This window comes from Gymnoscopelus microlampas, assembly GCF_963454915.1.
Source record: "Gymnoscopelus microlampas genome assembly, chromosome: 3".
NCBI lineage: Eukaryota > Metazoa > Chordata > Actinopteri > Myctophiformes > Myctophidae > Gymnoscopelus > Gymnoscopelus microlampas.
Genome location: NC_139940.1, coordinates 32,768,093 through 32,793,538, shown reverse-complemented (window position 1 = coordinate 32,793,538; position 25,446 = coordinate 32,768,093). Strand labels below are relative to the sequence as shown.

General features: G+C 41.9%; 1 protein-coding gene across 2 annotated transcripts in view; it reads left to right on the top strand.

The window, feature by feature from the left end:
- dnah5 (dynein, axonemal, heavy chain 5) overlaps positions 1–25,446 on the top strand; it is a gene marked incomplete at both ends in the record, with an annotated part of 164,451 nt that overhangs the window by 55,219 nt on the left and 83,786 nt on the right. For both annotated transcript variants that reach the window (XM_084052448.1, XM_084052447.1), the window contains 12 exons: positions 113–259; positions 2,283–2,524; positions 3,935–4,111; positions 10,830–11,034; positions 13,179–13,321; positions 14,862–14,996; positions 16,254–16,376; positions 16,601–16,814; positions 17,376–17,599; positions 19,776–19,974; positions 20,614–20,786; positions 22,139–22,269. In XM_084052448.1, coding sequence (XP_083908574.1) covers positions 113–259; positions 2,283–2,524; positions 3,935–4,111; positions 10,830–11,034; positions 13,179–13,321; positions 14,862–14,996; positions 16,254–16,376; positions 16,601–16,814; positions 17,376–17,599; positions 19,776–19,974; positions 20,614–20,786; positions 22,139–22,269 — 2,113 coding nt within the window. The remainder of the gene's footprint in view (positions 1–112; positions 260–2,282; positions 2,525–3,934; positions 4,112–10,829; positions 11,035–13,178; positions 13,322–14,861; positions 14,997–16,253; positions 16,377–16,600; positions 16,815–17,375; positions 17,600–19,775; positions 19,975–20,613; positions 20,787–22,138; positions 22,270–25,446) is intronic.

Genomic DNA, 25,446 nt, shown 5'->3' with positions numbered 1-25,446 from the left:
ACACATGATATGCCACCAGAGATGTTATGCTTTGTGCCCGTTTCAGTATTCTGCATCTGAAATGACTCTTAATTCAGATTTTGTGTGTGTGTGTGTGTTTGCACGCTGCCAGATTGTGGCCAACCGCACAGAGAGATGCGTATGAACCCCAAGGCCATCACAGCTCCTCAAATGTTTGGCCGCCTGGATGTCGCCACCAATGACTGGACGGATGGCATCTTCTCTACGCTCTGGAGGAAAACCCTGAGAGCCAAGAAAGGTTTGAGGGACTTCAATGTTCATAGGATTGATTTTATTGACTTTTCGCTTGAGCTGAATTGAGCTTAGTTGTGATTAACCACACAAACACTAGCTTCCCTATTCTGGGACATATCTACAAGCACCCAACATTGTGAGCTTGTAGATTGGCTATTTGTGGCTATTAGGAGATTTGGTGTAGTAGAGGGGGAAAAAACTAGAGGGGAAAAAACGATATACTCCTGGGGGACCCTGTTCAACTAAGTATACACAGTAGGGTTTAAGTGGATAATTCAATCGATTATTTTCTCTGAACAATCCTCTGATTCTTTTCAATGAAGGTATTACATTTAGAATAATGTATTTAACTTGAAGAAGGTAAATCAAAATGCTTTTAATTCTTTTTTGTTTTTAATTATCAGCATTTAGCAGCAGATAATACTGTGTTGGCTCTCTATAAACAATTAGTATGTAGTTTTAGTTGGGTAAGGTGCTACTTTGTAACATTATTCACTTCAAGTACTGCCATTTTGTTGAATGATGCTCATTAAGCTTACTCTGGGACTGAGTGTACCTGAATTCAGTCCACACAAATGTTTTTGGAAATCCAAGCCAAGTAAAGTGGCTAACAAGGGATCCTGGCTTCACTTTTGCATCCACTCATGTCATGTCATAAAAATAATTATGGGTTGGTTGAGAATATGATGTATAATTTCAGTAAAACACAGCACAGATGCATGGAAAGGTGAGGAAGTTGGTCTCAACATTCAGAGTTAGAGATGACACATTTATTCGAAGGATAAGGCCTGCTTTACAAACGCAGACTCACAAACTAAAATTGAACTTCAGCAGAAAGCTAAACATTCTGATTTGATGGACCCCCTCGAAAACGAGATGCTGCATCTCAGGGGGTTTAAGCACAATTTAAACTTAGTTGCACGCCGGCGGTGTCACGCACAACAAAGTTTAAATTGTGCTTAAACCCCCTGAGATGCAGCATCTCGTTTTCGAGGGGGTCCATCAAATCAGAATGTTTAGCTTTCTGCTGAAGTTCAACTTTAGTTTGTGAGTCTGCGTTTGTGAGTAAAAGTGTGGCTGTTTGTGTATTTCAGTCTTTCGTTGTCTACATGCTATTACTGTGCAAAGAGGGAGCTGTACAGTATTCCTTTAATCTCAGCGAATGGCCTCATCAGAGGCCGACAGCCATTATCCTTTATATTACTCTCTTTGTTCTCTCTGTCCCTCTCTGACTCTTTCTTTCACTGTCTTTTTCTTTCTTGTTTCATCATATCATCATTAACTAGCAGTGCTGCTGCTGTTATCAGCTTTGAGCCACTGTTTTTACTCAGCCCAAACTTTGAAGTCTTCATTACCAAAGAAGTCTATTCTTGAACCATCTCCGTCTCCAAGTGTCATACTAGTATAGTCATAGATTGATCACACATGTTGAACCATGATTCCACATACATAAACATGGTGGCTATGATATGCTAGAGTATGCTTTTTTTCCCTTGCATAATCATTGTTTTTACTGCCGCTAGCAGGGTTCTAATTCAAGATTGAAGATTGTAAATAACCAATAATTTTGTATTCATCCATTGGATTGTAATGTTGGTCATTCGGTCTGTCCCTCCAACTCTATTCCTTACAAACAAGACAAGAGCATTCATGTTCCCTGGAGGATGAACCCTTACCATTTGAGTGACCCCCATGGTCTTACCTCTAGCACCACCTTCAGGCCAAAATTTCCAGTTGGGTGTAAGGAGCAGAACGGCCACTAGTGGCCACTAGCAGGGCATTTATTTTGTACTCTTAGTCTTGTTTCCTACTACTTCATTACATGCCATTCTTCTGTCATTTGTATGTATCTATTCATACTGTAGCTACATACTGTACAGTACATCTTCATCATGGTCACTTTTGTTGAAATTAAGTACTTGTCATGCAGTATCCACGATTCTTATACCATCAAACTGTCATGTTGGACCACATGCTGCACTTTCTAGAATTTAAATTCCACATTTCTTTCGTTCCTCGTCTCTTAGGAGAGCACATCTGGATAGTCCTAGATGGCCCAGTAGATGCCATATGGATTGAGAATCTGAACTCGGTGTTGGACGACAACAGAACACTGACGCTGGCCAACGGAGATCGCATACCCATGGCTCCCAACTGCAAGGTGGTGTTTGAGCCACACAACATTGACAACGCCTCGCCAGCCACCGTTTCGCGCAACGGCATGGTGTTCATGAGCTCCTCTGTGCTCAACTGGAGCCCCATACTGGAGGTATATATATAGCCAAATGATTAATTATTCAACAAGTGTTTATGGCTGTAATATGCACATGAATCATTCCCCCTGCTCTGCGTCAGTGCCTCCAGTCTCGAGAGCTATAGTACGGTACAGATCCTACCTCACCTCCACCTTAACCCATTCAATCCGGGAACACATCTGTGTCATTTTAGATTTCTATGGCTATTCAAAAATAGTTGAAAAATCGTGAAAAGGTGTGCAAATCTTTGAATATATATTTTTTAACTCAAATCTTTGCATCTGGGGGTCCCAGATGACATACATTGACATACAAATGACATACAAAACATACATTCAAAGATTTGCCCACATTTTCACGATCTTTCATAAATAGCAGTTCCGCAAGCTCGTGCCTTATATATCTGCTATTTTTGAATAGTCAAAAGACATCTAAAATGACACAGATGCGTTCCCGGTCTTAATGGGATAATTCTAATCATTCATTATCACTATCACTGTTTGATATGTTTTTTAATTTATTTAGTTTATAGTTTAGTTTAGTTCATTTTTGGATGTCAACACTGACTTGCCATACTGGTTTGTTGACGGTTCATTGAGCCAAATCCCTTTGCAACTGTTCATTATCTTTTTAAAAGGCAACAAGCAGCAGGGATACAGTTGCTTTGACAGCACATTTGAACACCCACTTCGATGGATAACATGTGCACACACACTGAGCCCACGTGTGTGCCAAACACCAAAATACATATTGCTCCCAAGACCCTGTCGACACCCACATGCTCACTGACCCCCCAGAGCTCTTGGCTGCAACTGATTTAATGAGCAGAGAAGAACAAGCCTACTCCTCGCAATACTCCTCCAGGGTGGCGGCCTATAGCTTCAAAGCAAGATCTATTTTTTTTTCTGATCGTGTACCCAGAGAGAGGGATACACAACATGGTGAACCATGAAAAGACAATGTAAAAAGCTGTTGATGTCTATGCAAAAAATGCTTTCCCCAGAGCAGGGATTGTTGCTTCTGTAGTCTGTGTGTGTGTGTGTGTGTGTGTGTGTGTGTGTGTGTGTGTGTGTGTGTGTGTGTGTGTGTGTGTGTGTGTGTGTGTGTGTGTGTGTGTGTGTGTGTGTGTGTGTGTGTGTGTGTGTGTGTGTGTGTGTGTGATATTTCATCAGTGGAGAAATTATAAACTCAGATATTATAGTGCAGCTTTGTGTTATTTCGCTGTAAAATTGGTTTACAGCTAAACTTGAGTATAAATTAAACAATGAGAACAGAGAGAATGAACCCTCTGGATTAAATGAAAGTCTCAAGGTAGACGGGCCAACAATATCATGAGAAGAAGAAGACAGCCAGCACTCACTTCTGAGTGCTGGCTGTCTTTTTATTTTCCTATAAATTAAGCATAATATGTGTTACTTTTTCAGGGCTGGTTGAAGAAACGCTCCCCTCAGGAGGGTGATGTGCTGAGGGACCTCTTCTCCTCCTCCTTCCTCGAGCTCTATTCCTTCAGTGTTCAGACGCTGGAGTTTAAGATGGAGCTACTGGAGGCCTTTGTCATCATGCAGTGCATCAACATGCTCCAGGGACTCATTCCACCCAAGGTAGGCTGATGAGTCATCTCACTCTGTTCAACGGTCAGACATAATGCAGAGACGAATCATTTACATTTGAGTTCAAAGAATAATTCACCCAAAAGACTTCTCACCCTCATGTGAGTTGAAATACAGAGTTTATTTTTCCACATAACACAAAGTTAGCAGGCACTCTTACCCACTAACAAAGTGCAAGATCGGAGTGAGTGCCATGAACAAACGATAGGGTAAATGGTGAAGTAAATAGAGAATTCAATTAAGTGCTACAGTAACGACTCTTTACGAAGGATACTAGGTGAACACCAGCATAGTATCTGTCAAATTAACATGCTATCTAGTATCTGAATAACATCCTTGGCCGTTGTGGAAAAGTAACCAACATACATCTACATCTAGTATAAGTACGGTAGCATCTACAGTATCACAACATGATGTGTTACAAGGAACTGAGGAGTGCAACGGGGAGAGTCAGTGATCTGCAGATGCAAATTTTCAACAGACTGCGTGGAAAATGGGGAGTCAGTGGGGGGGGGGGATCATTTGACAGCTAGGAGGGAGAAGAGTCTAGGACACTTGGAGCGTTGGCCAGAGCATCGTAGCAAAGGGAGGTAGGGGGGGTGACATGTCCTCCATGGCCTTGTACAGGTCAGTAAAACGTTGCGGCAAAAGGCAAAACAAAAAACTTGTAAGTCAATCTTGACCAATTGTTTGAGTTTCAAAAAGTGTATAAAATTACTCCATACAGCTCATACCTCATAAAGCATGTCCTTGGAAGCAAAATCATTGCACTGTGATCACGTATTCAATACAGCATTCATGCTTGCAAACTCTCAGGCATTTTTTGTTTGTGTGGCATAGAGCTCTTTATGTAAACATGGGGAGATTTTGCGTTCGTGTTGCAGAGCATCAACACGTATTTGTTTTGGTTTCAAAAGACTTTATTCTGCACAAGCTGTTTGAAATATTTTTGTGATCACATTTTGTGACCATTGACTTCTGTACAGTTTCTGAGAAAGCTGCCAAAAAAGTTTTGCTGGCAAATTCCTCATATACTGTTTGGTAAACAAAGCTGTATCCATGTTTCAACTGGCATGAGTGAATAGAAATTCTATTTTTATGTGAACTACACCTACCACCACTACTACTTTAAGCTGAAAGGCAATTGCCCACCATTTGAAAACTAAATATATGCATGCCCAATAATGCTTTTAACCTCTCAGGAAACAAAGTAAGATAACTCAAATATAATCCATTTTATACCAACAGAACAGCCTATATGACACCATCGGGGGATTTATAAAAGCCTTAATAACCCTTGTTTGGCTCTGTGCAGCCTGTGAACTGGCTCCTTAATTCTAATCTGCATGGATTTTGTTTTTCTATCACAATGTGAGGATTAGTAAAGCAGCGTTATCTTCTTATATTTGGCAATGTGTGACTGTCCAGTAGGAATTAAGGTGACTGCTGGACAGTCTGGTACAGAGCTCAAATCCCCCCCCAAAAATAATACTGCATCAGGATTACATTTTCAATGTTTCTCATTTTCATGTGAATCCTAGAGCACATTAGTAGTTTTCTTACATACTAGTAATCTTTCTTACATTTGATGATTCCACAACACATTTTATTTTACACCACACTCACCACCGCAACTCCCATTGACCAGGGGTGGAGTTAGACTCTCAGCACAGAGCTCTCTAGTCTCGCGGGGCCTTTCTTATGAAATCATTAAAAAATTCACAACTTGAAAATATCTGATATCCTATCATTAACACAAATTGTCAATAGTATTGAGCCAAGCAAGCCACAAGACGAGCTAGTTCTGAAAGACACAAAAAAAGAAAACAGGTTTCCAGTCACGATGCAATGGAAAAACCATGGAGAGCACACATCGCTCTAATCTACTACAAGCATCGATTGGTGAATGGTTCAGCACCACCTCCAATGGAGAGCGACAGGCCATGCACGCTGTGACCCAGCACCATGCTACATGGGGATAAATTACCCAAGAGAGCAAAGCAGCATACAGAGCCACCACCTGGCTGTCTCCATTTCCACAGAGACAATACTGTATGTTTGTAGTTAAATCATTACTAACTCTACAGATTCGGTGATATAGGTGCTAATAGAATGGAATGAGAAGCTACTTTGCAATCAAACACAAATGACCTTATCTTGCGGCTCAGTTCTTGTGGCATTTGTATTTAGCAAGACTTGTCAAACACAAAGTTCTCTTTAAACTCTAAACATTAAAATAGCTACAGGTCTACAACATTACAAGGCCTATTCTAAGATAAAGACACTGTCGTACAGTGAGGGGGTAGCAACAGATGCAGCTGCGCATAACTTGATATAAATAAAATAAGCAACACAAGCTGAGATCGATTCCAGGATTTAAGGAAATCAATTTCATATGCTGTACCTGCACAGCTGCAGTAATAGCAGCTGCACACATTGAAAATGATGATAAGAAAAGTACTGTATAAATCAATACATCATTGGCACAAAACTCAGCCTGAAAAGGATTTCTGCTCACTTTTGAGAACTAAAATAGTTTTATTGTCTCCGCCAGGCCGAAGGCATGGTGGAGAGTATGTTTTCGTTTGATTTTCGTTGGTTCCACCAAGCTAACATTGGTCAAGCTTCACGTGACACGTGACAATATGTTGAAAGGGTGTGCTTTGATTGGCTAGCGAGGAACACTGCGCTGCGTGTTCCAAAGTGACATCAGTGCCATCAGCCACCTAAAAACATTTAGTCAGGAGATATTAGCAGAAAAAGTTCCAATCTTGGAATAAATTCCTTACCAAAAATCCTGCTGCTGGCGGAGACTTGTGCTCAGGAACAGTCAGGAACAAGACAACCACTATGCCACACTAAATGGAACAGAGCCTTAATTAGTATCATGGTAACACCTGTGAAGGAAGTAAGGAATTGGCCCAATTCATTCCCAATATGGCTGCTATGCATAGAGCCTATTATCTGAAGAGAGAAGATATTGGGAGTGGATATATGGGGGAGTGGGAAATGTTTGTTTTGTAGCTTTGTAGCTGCAGTTGAAGCCAACTCAACCTGGATTGTAGCTTTGTAGATTTTGTAGCAGCTACAAATGTCGGGCGTCGCATATATCTTCATCTCACATGGCTTCCATGTGCGCCATAGCAGAGAATGATGAGAAATCTCGTCCATGGCAAGCAATGAGTTAATACGGGGCTTAGTTAAACAGATTGTGTTTTCGTGTTTTGCTGTAAAATATTAAGGCGGTTATTGGTTCTAAATGTCTGTTTAGAAATATTTAGCCCTAGTTGCTACGGCAATCAATTCGCTATATTAGGGAGATCAACCGGCACCTGCTTCCTTGATTGGCCAACCCTGACTGGTTGACGTCATGGATTGGACAAGACGTTGCATGAACTTTGTGAAGCTGAACCTATTTAAGTGGTGACACACACAATAGGGCTGCCGTTCTCTTAGAGCCTGATTAATTCACCTCGATCCGCTGGTGTGAGAAATGATCCGCTGGACGGTGCATTCAGGAGTACCACGGGGAGGCCGTCACATTGCGGTGACCGCGGGAGACGAGGTGTACGCCGTTGGAGGGTACAAGTCGGGTCTGATTGATGTCCGTGTCTTCAACACAGTGACTTTACGCTGGAGGGAGTTGCCTCCAGTGACAGCTGGAAGAGGAAAAGGTCCCCCTGAGGTTCCTCCCAGTAACTTTTGCCACACAGCTGTGCTCATAGAAGATATCATCTACACCTGGGGAGGGTATTACAGCAACGTGCTTTATGCATTTGATGTCGACACCCACAGACGGTTCAAGCCGAAGGTGTCTGGGACTGGTCCAGAGGCGAGGCACTGCCAATCAGCCTGTGTCTTGGGGAAGGTCATGTATGTCTATGGATACAGCTGGCGGAATGCACCGGCATTGGCTGGCATCTACAAACTGGACACCACCACAATGGCCTGGTCTTTAATTGGCACTCATATGGTTCCATATGGTTCAGAATTGCACTCTGCCACCATCATCGGTACAAAGATATGTGTAATTGAGGGCCCTGAAAATGCCAAGTGCATCAGAGTGTTTGACACGGAGACCAACTCCTGTCTGAGCACATCTTCTGCAGAGCATCTTCCAGAAGGGGTTCATGCAGCCTTTGCCTACAATGGAGATCTGTACATATGTGGTGTTGGCAAGCTCAATGGTGATATGTGGAAATTCAATACAAAGACCTTCTCCTGGGCGAGGGTTGAGCCCAAGGGGAAAGGCCCGGGTTGTATGGTGGATAAGATGCACTGTTGCACTGTGGGAGATCGCGTATTCCTCTTTTGCGATGACGCCCTGTACATCTTGGACTGGAGTCCTAGTCTGAAGACATTATGTAAACTAGCAACTATTCGGTACGGTCTGAAGCGGTCTGAACTCCCACACAACATCAGGTGGGAGCTGGCAGCCATGACTACAAACTGCAACAGAAACCCGAAACCCACAAAAAACAAGACAAAGAAAAAAACAAATAAGTAAATGCAAAATATATATATTTTTGGGGCGGTGTAACTGCCCCCTATAAGTGAGTTTTGGACACTGACCAATCCTGCACCGTGATTGGCCAATAGTCTACAACGCAGTCTACACCCCTAACCCTTCCACAGTCAATGCAAATCTATACTTTTGCCATGTCAGCCAATTACATTACAGCTAGTGTCATCACCACTAGCTGTAATGTGATTGGCTGACTTTGCAAATTCAGGACTGTGATTGGCTAGCGAAACACATGACACATGTGCAGCCCTATGAATAGCAGTATGGACTTTAAAAAAGTCAGTTATCCTTTTTTTTAAGTGAGTCATGTTGTGATGACCACACACCGCCCACTTCACACTGGGTGTGATTTTTTTATAAATGATAAAAAGACAGGATCTAATAGCAACGTGGCTTACATTTGGATTTGGGATGACATGCGGTCAGTCTACGGCATGCGTCATCTATGACATGTCTATGACGTGTGACTCCATATTTGGGCAGGTTCTTGGCCCCAGCCGACCTCCACTGACTTCCCTAGCATCCCTATTTTGGGCCGAAACATTCGGCCATTGCATTGCGAGCTTGTTGATCTGCTATTATAGCTACAGTAAGAAAGGAAAGGAGGGCAAGCATAATAGGTTCCATTTAAAACATACATTATATTTAAAGCTACTAGGTAGCTTTTTCAATTGAACAAAGGTTATTGTCTCCGCCAGGTCGTTTGATTTTCGTTGGTTCCACCAAGCTAACATTGGTCAAGCTTCACGTGACACGTGACAATATGTTGAAAGGGTGTGCTTTGATTGGCTAGCGAGACACATGACGAAATACATACCTATAAATAGGTGAGTCACTTCGGAACATTGCGGTGCATGTTCCGAAGTGACATCAGTGCCATCAGCCAAGCTAACATTTAGTCAGGAGATATTAGCAGAAAAAGTTCCAATCTTGGAATAAATTCCTTACCAAAAATCCTGCTGCTGGCGGAGACTTGTGCTCAGGAACAGTCAGGAACAGCACTTTCCAGTACAAACTGAGATTACAGCTGAGATCACACAATGCAACTAACTCTCATTACGCAAACTGAAGAAGCAGGAAATTATCGTCTGAAACCTCATGAAGAAGCAAAGGCGCAATGCCGACAGCAGAAAGCCAAAGCTATGAAATAGAGACAAAGACCACTTGAATCCCTAAATGACAAAAAACAAAGACAAGCCACAAATGCTGACAACATGACACAGCAAAGATTGCTACATTCTCTGGAAGAAAAAGTACAAGAGTCTGTAAAGAACATCGAAAGGAAAAGAAGGCACTGGTCACAGTATTCAATAGATGAAAGACAACATCAACGAGCAGATTACACCAATAAGAAGAGATGCTACAGATCACCTAAAGAACAAGAAGACGTTCAAGCTGATGAAGCTGGTGCCGCATTCTTAAAGAAGATGTCAGAAAGTGGACCCAACTATGTCTGTTTCTCCTGTGAACGAATGCTCTACAGAGAAACAGTGGTAAAGTTAAAACCTGCAAAGTACACAGCAACAATAGATACTGTAAGTCTCCTGGACAAAGACCCAACTGCAATCAAGCAAAACAACACTTGGATCTGTCACACATGTCATCGCTCCTTTCAAATGGGGAAACTCCCTCCACAGGCTTGGGCTAACAACTTATTACTGGATGCCATACCCCGAGAACTGCAGGATTTGCACCCGTTAGAGGAAAGGTTGGTAAGTCAACGTATTGCCTTCATGAAACTTGTTGGCTTGCCAACAAGTTGCCAACAAGTTCAAGGCAATCCACGGTAATGCAGTCAATGTGCCATCTGACGTACACACTATCATCAAAGTTCCAATCTTGGAATAAATTCCAATATTTGCTGGCGGAGACTTGTGCTCCGAGGAGCACATTTTCTATTTTTTTCTCTTTTTGTACCGGAGTTGAACAATTGGATGGATGTTTTTAATGCTTCAGAAGTTTCATGGTCATTGGAGCAGTGCAGACCATGCACCTTTGTGTAATCTCAAAATGACATAAATGTCAATTATGCATACATTTGAAGAATTGCTGTGAAGTATTACTACAGGAAAATAAATATCCAGGGAAATACCCAGGCCTGTGTTTTTGTGGAGCACTCTGCTCATGGCTGTTTAACTATGTTATCTTCTACCATAATTGAACTATGTTGTTCCTATTATACAGGAGCAGGGCGTGGAAATATCCAAAGAGCACATGGAGCGGCTTTATGTCTTTGCCCTCATGTGGAGCGTTGGAGCTCTGCTGGAACTGGAGGACCGCAGGAAAATGGAGTCCTGGCTCAGAGGCCATGACAGGATAAGACTGGACCTACCAGATATCCCACCTGAACATGAGGGCACCATGTTTGACTACCACGTCACTGCAGATGGTAAGCATAACAAGGGTTGCAGAGAACTTTTTAGGATACAGTGCTGTATGTGGTAAGGTGCAATGAAGTTTGTATGACTGTTTTTTTAAGGTATAGCACTGTAACTTAGACACATTTTGTTGTCCATATATACGACGTGTGTAAGCTATTCTCAAGCCACTTCTCAAAACCCCACCACAATCGCTGAGATGCGTGGAGTTTTAGTTCACGTGATGACCTATTCCATCCACCACAGCTTGCCAATGTGGACGGAGCGCTCATTGGACATGCTACGGCATTGGCTGTTTAGCACAGGCACTTCCTTGCGGCTCACTCGGACGTGCCTCACGAGCCTCAAGGCCTCACTGTTGCCAAGCCTGTCTTGTTTTGAAGTGATTTAAAAGCCATTTGTAGAATCTTGCACACAGCCAGGATGTTGATTGAACCTAAATGAAAGCTCTGCAAAACAACTGGCACGGTACATTTTGTGTTTTTAACAAAGAATGAAGCCAGCACTCAGTAATATCCTTTCAAATGTTTATTTGATTGCTGATGAAGGCTTATTGAGCTGAAAGGCGTCCATTTTGGGGGTGTTGCATGCACTGTGTTTTCTCTACATTTGGTGTCTTTACACAACATTATTTGTCAAGGGAAGTGTGACACATTTTGTTGTCCATATATACGACATGTGTGTAAGCTATTCTCAAGCCACTTCTCAAAACCCCACCACAATCGCTGAGATGCGTGGAGTTTTAGTTCACGTGATGACCTATTCCATCCACCACAGCTTGCCAATGTGGACGGAGCGCTCATTGGACATGCTACGGCATTGGCTGTTTAGCACAGGCACTTCCTTGCGGCTCACTCGGACGTGCCTCACGAGCCTCAAGGCCTCACTGTTGCCAAGCCTGTCTTGTTTTGAAGTGATTTAAAAGCCATTTGTAGAATCTTGCACACAGCCAGGATGTTGATTGAACCTAAATGAAAGCTCTGCAAAACAACTGGCACGGTACATTTTGTGTTTTGAACAAAGAATGAAGCCAGCACTCAGTAATATCCTTTCAAAGGTTTATTTGATTGCTGATGAAGGCTTATTGAGCTGAAAGGCGTCCATTTTGGGGGTGTTGCATGCACTGTGTTTTCTCTACATTTGGTGTCTTTACACAACATTATTTGTCAAGGGAAGTGTGACCAGGGACGGCGCCAGGGGGGGAACAAAAGTGTGTTTTCTTTCATCTTTTCAGAAGGTGAGTAATTCATCTTATGATAAGATGAATTACTCACCTTCTGAAAAGATGAAAGGAACACACTTTTGTTCCATAGCCCCACATTGTCTTGGTTTCAGAGATCACGGTTAATATGTCGAACTTTTGCCACAAAGTCTTTATATTCCATAATGTCCCATGACCCACGTTATCTAATGCTGATAGTGGTGGAAAGTAACTAAGTACATGTACTCAAATACTGTACTTCAGTATAATTTTAAGGTAATTTTACTTGACTGGAGTATTTCCAATTTGCAATATTTTTATTTCTATTCCAATACATCTCATAGGCAAATATTATACTTTTACTCCACCTCAATTATTTGAAAACTTTAGTTTAATACTACTAGTTACTTTGTGGATTTTAATTATTATGACAAAACATACATAAACCGCTTCAGCCCCATTTAAACTTTGGCTTTTTGAAAATGTACTTATTGTACAGTATGGTCAAGTTGGACAATATAGCTCTGTTTTCATCATGTGTATCAGGGTTGCAGCCATGGGTGGGCCCAGGGACGGGATTTATTTATGAGAACGAAAATTAAATAAAGTAACCCTAACCTAACCCTAACCCTAAACCTAAAACCGAAATAAAGTAAAGGAAAAAAAGTACCAAAACCCACCCAAACCCGCACATTTTTCGACCCGAACCCGCAAAAAAATCGCGCGCGCGCACGGGACTCATGCGTCAAGCCCCCGCTGGAAAAAAGTCAGCCCCCACATAGCCCCCCCCTGTCAGAATTCTCTGGAGCCGTCACTGAGTGTGACCTATGACTGGTATCTCATTCTTACGATACTATCCACATCTAACACCTCTCCAGTCTATCTTCTATTTTGTCCTCTATTTTCTATCCCATATTATGTCATAATATTGCAGATTTGTTTTTTCCACAACAGGTCAGTGGGTCCATTGGAGCACCAGAGTTGAGGAGTATATTTACCCATCTGACTCCACTCCAGAATATGGCTCCATCCTTGTCCCCAATGTGGACAACGTCAGGACAGACTTCCTCATTCAGACTATAGCCAAGCAAGGAAAGGTAAGCAAGACCACAATATTAAAAGCCCTGCTAAGAGCCTGAACCTTAGTCTAAGATATCAATAAAATCTGTGTTAGTCTATTTATTAGATTCAGTAGCCTAACCTATGTTGGGGGAAGAAATGTACAAAGCCTGACAGTTCAACTGCACATCACTGCACTTCCTGTTCCCTATCTGTTGTGAAAATCTGGTTTTAACCCATTTAGACTGGGAAAGAATCTGTGTAATTTTTTTTATTTCTTTGGCTATTCAAAAATAGTAGATATACAAGCTCATAGTGCGGCACCGAGATCCACGCTACGAGCTTGTAGATCTGCTATTTTTGAAAAAATGCACATTTTTGAATACATGTTTGTTTTACAAAAGCAAACATTTTTTACTCAAATCTTTGCTTCTGGGGATTCTACAAATGTTGAAAAAAAAATGATGTTGCTAATCAGTGGTTCTCAAACTTTTTTTCATGTCAAGGACCACCCAAAATGATATGTATTTGGCCACGGACCCCCGTCTCCAAATATTTTGTTCGCTTTAAAAAATATATATATATTCAAAGATTTGCATGTGAATAGTATACCATTCCTCTCTACAGTATCTTCCTCCGTTCTGCATTCCCTTCATCTAGAAGTGGAAGCAGAGTAGTGGAGCATTCAGTGGGGTTTTAAGTAGAGTATATCGATTGCATTCTTTTAATCTGTTCACTTAGTACACACCCAGCCAAACCTCCGTCATGCTATTGATTTACTGATCCGTGTGTGCATTTGTGCATACGTATGCTTTTGTGGGAGTAGTCAGTGAGTTTCACAACATAACCATCAGAAATTGTATATATTTTTTCAAATACTGCCAAGTTAGAATAATATCCGAACACAAAATGTTATGAGCCATAATAAACATCTCTAGAACACCACCTTAAACCCTTAAAGACAGGGCAACATATCATTTTAGATGCTGACATTTTAAATAATGTGAGAAAAAAACAGTACCTATGTTATAATTTGGCATTCTCATAAACAATAAATGTTATACCGTATATACAGTAGCATTTTGGAATGCAACTTTTTGGAATTTCTCATTTTAAGTAATTTAAAAGCAACTGATAGTGTTGTATAGACATAAACTAGTATGTAAATATCCAATCTGGGAACACGTCAAAGAAAAGGGAAAAACAGCGCCCTCTGCAGTCTGTTCTTGAGAGATTAGTAAATATCTGAACTGAAGTCATCCCTTATCTGTGGTCCTACCTTAAAACAAGCTGTAAAATGGGAAATGATTGCCAAAGCTGTTGCAGAATCTATTTAGATACTGTATATGACTTCTGAAGAGAAAAGTTATCAAATCTTCTTCATTAACTTTCCCGTGAACTCTTTAAGTCTGGCTGAAATAGATTTCCTTTTTTAATTGTCTTGGTAAAAGGCGTGTCCCCCCAGGAGAGAATGTGTCACTTATGTGCAAACAATGCAGATAACGCGTTTGCACAGCATTGATCTATGTTAGAGATAAAGCTTGTACTATTAACTCATTTCAATGTTCATTCCCACAGGCTGTTTTGTTGATTGGAGAGCAAGGAACAGCTAAGACAGTCATCATCAAAGGCTACATGTCAAAGTATGACCCAGAGCTGCACATGGCTAAGATTCTCAACTTCTCCTCTGCCACCACGCCACTAATGTTCCAGGTATACTGTACAAGTCTCTGTCTCACTGCCCCCCCCTCTCTCTCTCTCTTGCTTTCGTACACACGCACACAACGTCAGTGGTGGAAAGTAACTAAGTACATTTACTCAAGTGCTGTACTTAGGTATTTTTACTTTATTGAAGTATTTCCAATTCTCAGTACTTTTACTTCTACTCCACTACATCTCAGAGGCAAATATTGTGCTTTTACTCCACTACAATTATATGAAAACTTTAGTTACTAGTTACTTTGTAGATTTTGATTATTATTACTAAACATACATAAAGCATACATTATACATACTATATATATTTCGGCTATTTGAAAATAGCAGATCTACAAGCTCACAACGCGATGCGGCGCGTTTAGTTGTGAGCTTGCACACTGCACAAAATAAGATAAACTACCCCCTCCTCAACATTGTCAGTGTTGTTCATGATGAATCCCTGTGTGGAGGTTCTTGATTAATTTAATTTCAAACCACCCTCTCGGTCTCATTCTCGTACTGTATAGGTTTATCTCTGACTGGGGATAGGGCCACGTGTGGGCTAACTTGTCACACGCATTATCGCTGCGCCTTGGCAGTGTGTGTGTGACTGTGTGCGCCAGCTTGCTCATTGACTTGTGCAGTAGTATCGATCGCTAGGTCTGGAGTCCCTGGACTGATTAATAATGTGGAAGGCTGGACGAGGTCGAGGGACCACTGTTTTCCCCCCTCTACGTGACTTAGCTGCTCATCGACCCAGCTGTCATGATTGATTATGTCTGTGAGGAACAGATGAGGCACCTTTATCACGCTTAAGGGTGATTTTTGCTAAGTTGTGTGCTAGTGCCGCTCGCCGAAAATAGCGAGATCTACAAGCTCAGAATGCGTTGCAGCACGACATGTTGTGAGCTTGTAGATCAGCTATTTTCAGTGTGCAATATGATGCACAATCAAGTGTAACTGAAAGTTCAAACCGCCCTCAAAACCCACCTCTTACAGACTTTATCCACACTTAATTAAAATTCCCCTTTTACTGTACAGTACATTTTCAACCGTCTTGCTTAGTTTTTACCGTTCTTTTTACTAGTTATTTTGTCTTAATAACGTTGCGACTTCGGGTATCTTAAAAAGTGCTATTTAAATCACATACTATTATTATCATAACTCAGACTTTACCTCTCACTCCTTACCTTCTCTCACATTCTTCTTGTTCTCTCTCTCTCTCTCTCTCTCTCTCTCTCTCTCTCTCTCTCTCTCTCTCTCTCTCCATAGAGGTCAGTTGAGAGCTATGTGGACAAGCGGATGGGGACCACCTATGGACCCCCAGCTGGGAAGAGAATGTCCGTATTCATAGATGACATCAACATGCCTGTCATCAATGAGTGGGGAGACCAGGTTTGGGAGCATTATAACAACTATGATAAAAGCATATTCTATTGCTTCATAATTGAATTTTCATAATTTGTCTTTAAAAATGTTCTCTTCTGTGCTGAAACAAACAAGGACCTGACACCTGCGCAGAATGCTTCTCTGGTCTAATGGAAACATCCTCTTTTCATAACGTATTGTTTCACATCGAAAACAACTTTTCAGCTTATCCCTCGTCTCTCCCATTCCAGGTAACCAATGAGATAGTCCGGCAGCTCATGGAGCAGAATGGGTTCTTCAATTTGGAGAAACCAGGAGAGTTCACCAACATCGTGGACATCCAGTTCCTTGCAGCCATGATCCACCCTGGAGGAGGTCGTAATGACATCCCACAGAGACTCAAGAGGCAGTTCTCCATCTTTAACTGTACCCTGCCCTCCAACGCCTCCATTGACAAAATATTTGGTAAGTTACATGGTCAGAGATGTATTGTTCTTTATAATGTAGACTAGAGTTGTTCTGAATTTCTAAGAATCAGTACTGTATGTACTATCATTTTTGTGCTACAGTATATTGAAGCTGTCCATAACATATTGAGCAGTATTGCAGTATTGCAGTATTGCTATCACTCATTCTACTCTAGTGTCTACTAAGACTTTAGAAATCTGCTGAGTATACAGCCCTATTTAAACTTTGGCTATTTGAAAATAGCCGATCTACAAGGTCACAACGTGTCGCATCGTGTTGTGAGCTTGTAGATCTGCTATTTTCAAAGGATTTGTATATATACACTTGAAAACTTGTGAAATGGCACATTGTGCATAATGAGTACTTTTACTTTTAGTACTCAAGTACATTTTGATGTCAATACTTTAGTACTTTTACTCAAGTACATTTTGAATACCAAACTTGTACTTGTACGGAGTATTTCTAAATTGTAGTATTGATGCTATTACTTAAGTAAAACATTTGATTACTTTTCCCACCACTGCTTACTGTATACCACGATCGACCCCACCTACTCAGGTGTGATCGGTAGGGGCCACTACTGCGAAAGTCGCGATTTCAGCGAAGAGGTCCGGAGCACCGTGCCCCGCCTGGTGTCTCTGACCCGCCGTCTCTGGCAGATGACGAAGGTCAAGATGCTGCCGACGCCTGCAAACTTCCACTACATCTTCAACCTCCGGGACCTGTCCAGGGTGTGGCAGGGCATGCTCAACACCACTGCCGAGGTGGTCTACTCCTTACAGGTAAAACACAGTCACCACAATAGAGTAGAACGGTGGTTCTCAAACTTTTTCATGTCAAGGACCCCCAAATTGACACTTATTAGCCCCGCGGACACCAAATTTGAAAATATATGCCAAGGACCCCAATAAGAGAAGATTTTTTACCATTTAACCATTTTAATTTCAAGGACCCCCAGTTTGACATGCATTAGGCTACAGCCCCCCATTTAATGGCATTTCTATCTCTGGGACCCCAATTTATATTGTAAAATCAATGTTAATTTAACTCAGAGAGTGTACAAATGGAACCATTTGTACACTCTCTGAGTTACATACCCATAAGAGTCAAACATGGTCTTAACTGTTCCTATCTATGATTTAGCTGGGGACCCCCTGGAACTCCCTCAAGTACCCCTGGTCCTGGGGGTCCTAGCACCCCACTTTGAGAACCAATAGAGTGGTAGAGAAGAGCAGATACAACAGAGCGCGCTCTGCAACTCTGCTGAAGTGATAAACATCCTATTTATATGATTTATTACAATAGCAGTAGGAAGATTAAAGGATTGTGAAGTATATGGGAAGAACAGACCAGAAGAAAATAGGATTTTCAGCTCCAGGGCCCCCTTAAAAGTCTGGCAGGCCAGACCATTACCTAACTGTCTACACAGGTTTGTGAATTACATGAATTACTGAATAATTGATTAGAATAGAATACATCTTCCCAACTCTGGCTACACGGGTCTGACAAGGACATGTTCAACATCACCGCTGAATCCTCAGCAGTGCTGAGAATCAGGTCACTGTTCAATAGGAACGGAACAAAACGGAATAGAACAGAAGAGAATTACAAATGAAGCAAAAATTGGAGATCAGATTGCAACTTTTTTTTTATTCGTCCCACGAATAGTTTTGATGAACATCCTGGCTCAGAAATTCCATGACTTCGTATTGATCGGATGTGCCCCATGTCCTCAAAACCTACCAAGAGACCGTCTTTGCTTGGTCATCAAAATCATCAGAGTATTCAAGGATCCATTGTCAGTAAAGAATCAATCTGGGAACCCATCGCCAAATAAAAAAGGAAAAACAGCGCCCTCTGCTGTTTTTTACTCTTTCACTTAGCTCTCGGGGGAGCTAAATGGAGCACCCGTGCGCAAGGAAACCGGGGTTTTGGTCTGCCTTCAGCCTTTCACTTCCGGTGGTGCGACTATGTTTTCATTCCCACTAACAATATTATTTCTACACGGAACACTAACACCACTTCTCCCAGAGAACATGGATCGTTTTGGTTATAAGCCCACTTGTTTCTATGATGAAAGAGCAAGTTAAAATGTGAATATCTTTCCGTGGTTTTGTCTGCTCCGAGGACGCTATTGTTAAATGAGTTTCGGTTTGTTTCTAGTGGGGAAGGATCGGCACACACGTAAATCCCGCCCACTACATTTGATTGGGTAAAGCGCGGCCTGCTTCCTGATCTGAAGGCACGCCCACTTGTAGGCCTGTGCGTACGCGATATGACGAACCCCCCCCCGACAGATTCAAGCGGAGAGCAGAATCTGTTCTTGAGAGATTAGAAAAGAATAAAACACGGAAAGACTTGGTTTATTTAATGGTATACCATGTTGGTATGTGAAAAAATAATGAGATGGCGCTGAAGTAAGCGGAACGAAGGGGTAGGATTAAATACGTTTTATACTTCATCCTGCTCCATTTTGAACATGTAGATTTTTTTTGCATTTATTTTTTAAGATATTGCATTTATTTTAATTTTAGTTTTTTAACTTTGTTGCCTAATTTTAACATGTTCAAAATAAAGATTTCATTCATTCATTCAGTGCCGCCTAATTAATATCATCAATCGCATTGACCTTTCTCCCTGTAGTATGATAGAGTTGAATTAGCTAGTTAAATCAGTCCGTGGTGTGGGAAATTTATCATATCAATGGTTTGACTGTGTTTGAGGGTAGAGGAGGGCTCAGACTTAGAGGAGGATTTTGTCCTTGGCAGCAAAAATAACACCTGTATCTTACTGCAGTGGTTCTCAAACTTTTTCATGTATTTGGCCACGGACCCCCATCTCAATTTTGTTCAAAAGATTTGAGATACAAATGTTGGCTGTACCACTGGTACCCCACCACGGACCCCTAGGGGTCCCCGGACCCCACTTCGAGAACCAACGTCTCACTGTATATCGTAGGTGTTGCTGGCGCTGTGGAAGCACGAATGCAAGCGTGTGATTGCCGACCGCTTCACCATTCCTGAGGACGTGGCGTGGTTTGACCGGGCCTTGGCAGCACTGGTGGAGGAGGAGTTGGGTGACGTGGGGAAGGACGTGGTGGACCATGGTGTGGATGGATACTTTGTTGACTTCCTGCGCGATGCCCCTGAGGCTACAGGTATACCGCATCAACACAGTCCCTTCTGCCTACATTGTACATGAAGACAACACCAGACAATGCAATGGAAGATCTCAACAGTGTTACCTTTGTAATTGTACCGTGTGTTTTATTGACCAAAAAACCCTTAGAGCAGTGGGTCTCAAACTTTTTCATGTCAAGGACCCCCAAATTGAAACTTATTAGCCCGTGGACCCCCATTTGAAAAGATATGCCAAGGATAAGAGAAGCCAATAAGAGAAGATTTTTATGGCACTATAGCAGTGATTTTCAACCATTTTGATTTCAAGGACCCCCAGTTTGACATGCATTAGGCTAGGGACCCCCTTCTAATGGCATTTCTATCTCTGGGACCCCCATTTATGTTGTAAAATCAATGTTAATTTAACTCAGAGAGTGTAAAAATGGAGCCAAATGGACCCATTAATGGTCCATTTGGTTCCATTTGTGCACTCTCTGAGTTACAGACCCATAAGGGTCAAACATGGTCCTAACTGTTCCTATCTATCATTTAGCTGGGGACCCCCTGGAACTCCCTCAAGTACCCCTGGGGATCCCCGGACCCCACTTTGAGAACCAATGCCTCAGAGAAATTCCACTTCATGGCTTTGTGATGATTTCAGTTGTTTGTTCTTACAGGCGAGGAACCCGAGGAGCACGACTTTGACATGCCCAAAGTGTACGAGCCCATAGAGTCCTTTGAAAGCCTCAAGGACCGACTTAATATGTTCCTCAGCATGTTCAACGAGAGCATCCGAGGAGCTGGCATGGATATGGTCTTCTTTACGGATGCTATGATACACCTGGTCAAGGTACCAGAGTTTTTTTGTGTTTTCATTTTTCGTTTTGTTGTTCCCCACAAATTGCATTTGTAAGAGAATTGATCCACCTCAAATTGATCCACCCCAAGCCTCAGAAAGTCAACCCTGAACATTCAGTACCAGTAAACAATATCTTCCTATGCAATTCTTTCTTATTTTCTTTTTATATGTTCCTATTTGTATCACTCTACCTTCCGTGTTTACTGTCTCTATATTCCGAACAAAAATAACCACTGTGTTCAGCATCTATGTCGATCTCTGCATTTTTCTTACTGTTTTCTGCCTGAATTCATTCTGAATGTCTACCTTTCTGCCTTCCTGTACCTCTCAGCCTGTCCAAGCCCCCCCCCCCCTCCCCTCTCCCCTCTTGTTTTCCTTTTTATCTGTCAACTGGATTAATAGACAGACATACTGCAGGAAATGTATTGTAGATGTTGCACTTTACTCCACAGTCAGATCTGAGGCACAGCCTTTTAACATCAAATGGGGTATCAGAATACATCATGGTAAATAGCTACAATTTGACAAAAACAGACAGGATGTACTTTGAAAGCAAAGGCGCACTGTGTGTGCCCACTTAGTTTTTTTAGAGACTACAGCTTGGGTATTAAAAGAGCCTAAATAAAGCTGTGAGAAGGAAATTGGTTTTGTTCTGTGCTATCCTTTTTGTGAAATTGAGAAAAAGGCTTTGTTTAGCGAGATTCAAATGAAATGCACTATATATGTAGGTGACCAAACAGTTTTGAAACTATAGATGGTTGAAATGTGTATTTTGAAAACTTTGAAATCGGGCATCAAAGTTGTTGTTTACTTGGAAGGGGAAAAAAGTAGACAAATACATAGACAAGATGCAGAGATTCTTTGATGGATGGATAGATAGATAGATACTGTAGATAGACTTCTTTCAGATGTACAATGATGACATGCAGCTTTCTCTGAGCCCTTATGGCTTTTATCCAGAAGATTCTGCAATGGCACTGCAACTTGGGGCTAGGAGCTTTTCAACCCTCTCTCTCTGGCTCATACTGGCACCCAGTCTGCATGTGGGCTCCTTCATGCATACAAATGCATGTAAACATCGCACACACGTACTGTACAAATAGGGAAGACACAGTTTGCCCTTATCTCCTGCTATTTTTTCCCCTATATATACTGTCCTATACACAAACACACTTCATACTGATTTGTATTTGCACCCAGTTGTTAATCTGTGTGTGTGTGTGTGTGTGTGTGTGTGTGTGTGTGTGTGTGTGTGTGTGTGTGTGTGTGTGTGTGTGTGTGTGTGTGTGTGTGCGTGTGTGCGTGTGTGCGCGTGTGTGCGTGCGTGCGTGTGGTTTGTGTAGATATCGAGGATAATCCGGACGCCGAGAGGAAACGCCTTGTTGGTGGGTGTTGGAGGATCAGGCAAACAGAGCCTGACAAGGCTGGCCTCGTTCATCGCTGGATACAGGATCTTTCAGATAACACTGACACGGTAACCCTGGCACACAGACCTGCACACACCAACAAACTTGCACACACAGCCCCCAACCTCCAATCCTACTCTCCTAGCATGTACTGTAACAGCAGCTTAGCAACACCGTAAAATCCTGAGTATTCATTTAATTCTGAGATCACCCATGGCAGTCGACAATAATGTGATTTGTTCCGGTAGGTATCTTTTGTATTCACAGTAGAAACAAAAATGAGCACACTCAGTCTCGTCTCCATAATGGTTTTTTTTTTATACATTTTTTTATCTCACAATTTTGTAACCCTTTTTTCACCCGGTGCCAATTTTCTAAGTGATCCTGGGCGCTACACTCCCCCCACAGCCTAGGGAGCCCAGGGCCGAGCTCATGCCTCCTTCAATGCATGAGAGCCAACTGACCTTCTTGTCACCTGACAGGGGGGGAGTTTCAGTTTCCCCGGTAGGATGTAGCGAGTGGAAGGAACACGTTATTCCAACCAGTTCCCTTCCCCTCCATCAGGGGCCCCGGCTGTCATGGGGGAGGCGGTATAGCGACCAGGATTACTTCATGTTTTGTGAGGGTATTAACTACCCTAGGAGACACAGGGAGAACATGCAAACTCCACACAGAGTATAATGCAATTTGCCGCGTGCATGGCTCACGAAGAAAATAACAGCCAGCACTCTGTGGAGTGCTGGCTGTTATTTTCTTATTGGGTATCTTTGTATGCCAAAGTGACTCTGCAGTTCACTGGCACTGAACGTCAGTGGTGTAAAGTAAATAAGTACATTTACACAAGTACTGTACTTAAGTACAATTTTGAGGCACTTTTACTTTACTGGAGTATTTCAAATTTTCAGTACTTTTACTTCTACTCCACTACATCTCAGAGGCAAATATTGTACTTTAAAGGCCTTTGCACACAGGGTGCGATTAGTCAATCAGTTTTTATCGCATGCGAAAAGACGCACAAATCGAACTGGGTTCGATTGAAATCGCATCGCCGCACGGGGTGTGCATGAGGTCATTGAGAACCATGTGTTCATTTAAAAAATGATATTTTCCGTTTTTTTCGGGCGGAAAATCGCACCCTGTCTGCAAAGGCCTTTACTCCACTACAATTATTTGAAAACTTTAGTTACTAGTTACTTGCAGATATAAATTATTATATTATAAAACATACATTAACCACTTTAGTCCTATCTATATATATAATTTGAATCCTGCGCCATGTCGGTTGTCAGTATGTACGTTGTAACGTTGTATGTGCGTTGCATCACTCCGAATATGGACACAACGCCAGTGTGACGTAATCTCACGACAGCATGACATCACGCATGACATCACATCCTACCTATAAATTCTAGGATGCCGTCAGATCGCACCAGTTCGACGGCTTCCATAGTGGGTTTTGGTCATTGGAGAGGTGATGCACGTCACCTCTTTCTGAAGTGGGTACTTTCAAAGCCTGCCGTGGATTTAGGAGAGCACAAAACTCTCTCTCACACTGTGAGGTGCCTGTAAGGTGGCACTGCAAAGTGAACGACGCGTCATGCTAGACGTTCGGGCCGCGTAGCGGCCCGAACTTCTAGTTTTATACATAGGCTATTTGAAAATAGCAGATCTACAAGCTCGTTGAGCTTGTAGATCTGCTATTTTCAAACATTTCAGTACTTTTATTTTTGGTATTTTAAGTACATTTTGATACCAATACTTTTGTACTTTTAGTCAAGTAAATTTTTAATTTGGGACTTTTACTTGTAACAGAGTAGTTGTACATTGCATCTTTGATACTTTTTACTTAAGTAAAACATTTGAGTACTTTTTCCACCACTGCTGAACGTACCCATGTCATATTGTCACCCTGCAATGCGCCCAAACACCCATTTGCTGTTCATACTGTGCCACAGAAGATTTGGCTGCGGCGCCAGCTCAGATCAATCCTATTAGAATTTCAGAGTAAGACCTTCGAGTAAAAACAGCTGACACTAAATCTATCAGTGGGAGCCAATTCAAATAACATTTTCGATCTTGGCGGCACCGCCTTTAAAGCAGGCAATCTCAATTCACCTAATAGAGGAAACAGAATGAAACTACCCTGTAATTCTCCATATGAAAAAAAAAACACACTCCCTTTAGAGATGTCCAATTCTCATTTAGTTGTTTACGAAAAACGATTCATCTGAGACCTTTCAACCCATCAAGATGTTTAAATTGGGCAGATGAGGAGAACTCTGTTGATTCCCCCCTTCTTTCCCTCTGGACTTTTCCGTCCGTCTCTCGCTTTATTGTTCTGGATCATTTACTGTTTTGTGTCCCTCACTCTCATTTTATACTCTCTGTCGTATTGTTCTGGATCAGTTCATCTTTTTTATCCCTCACTCTCTGTTTGCAATCCATCACGTTCTGTCTCTCAGCCCCGTGGCAGCCATTTTGCCGTCTGCTGTTTTCCTAACAGGTTTTAGTGTTTGGTATTAATATGAATGAAGCCTGTGTTTTCCTCCAGGCGCCAGAGTCCTCCCCGGAGAAAACTGAAGTGGCTCTTCCTTCCCTTGAGCCTTGACCCCTCTATCTCCATTGCTCTCACTCTCAAAGCCTTTTTTCTTTCTTTCTTTCTCACCCACATGCTGTTTTGCACACAACACACGGCTATATTCATAGTATACACATGGTGCGTGTGTATCTTCATTTAAAGGTATGGTAAGAGATTTTCTCTGTTAGATATCTCTATATTTTGATATTACTCATTGCTATAGAGTGTTTGTTCAGTAACAGGGGTCTCCATGTCTCTCCAGCTCTTTATTAAACAAACAGAAAATGCATTTTCAGGTCAGGATACCAATTTTATCCAATCAGGATAGAGAACTCAGACAGTATACAGATTAAACAAGTGAAATTGGAAGTGATGAAACAAAGAAATGAGCAGACAAAATTGGAACTGGAACACTATAAAAATGAATGATAAATGGGTAATACCTGAAAATGAATTTTCTGTTTATCCAAGAGCTGGATAGACAGAGAGAGTCTCCCGTTACTCAACAAACGCTTTATAGCAATGATTACTATCAGAATATAGTTCTTTAACCTTACCCTACCTTTAAACTCAGTTAGTCTCACCTTAAAGTAACTCATTCCTTCAGTTTCGTGGCCTGGCTCCAGCCCCTGAATCTCTAGCCTTTTCTCGGTTGAAAATCAAACCA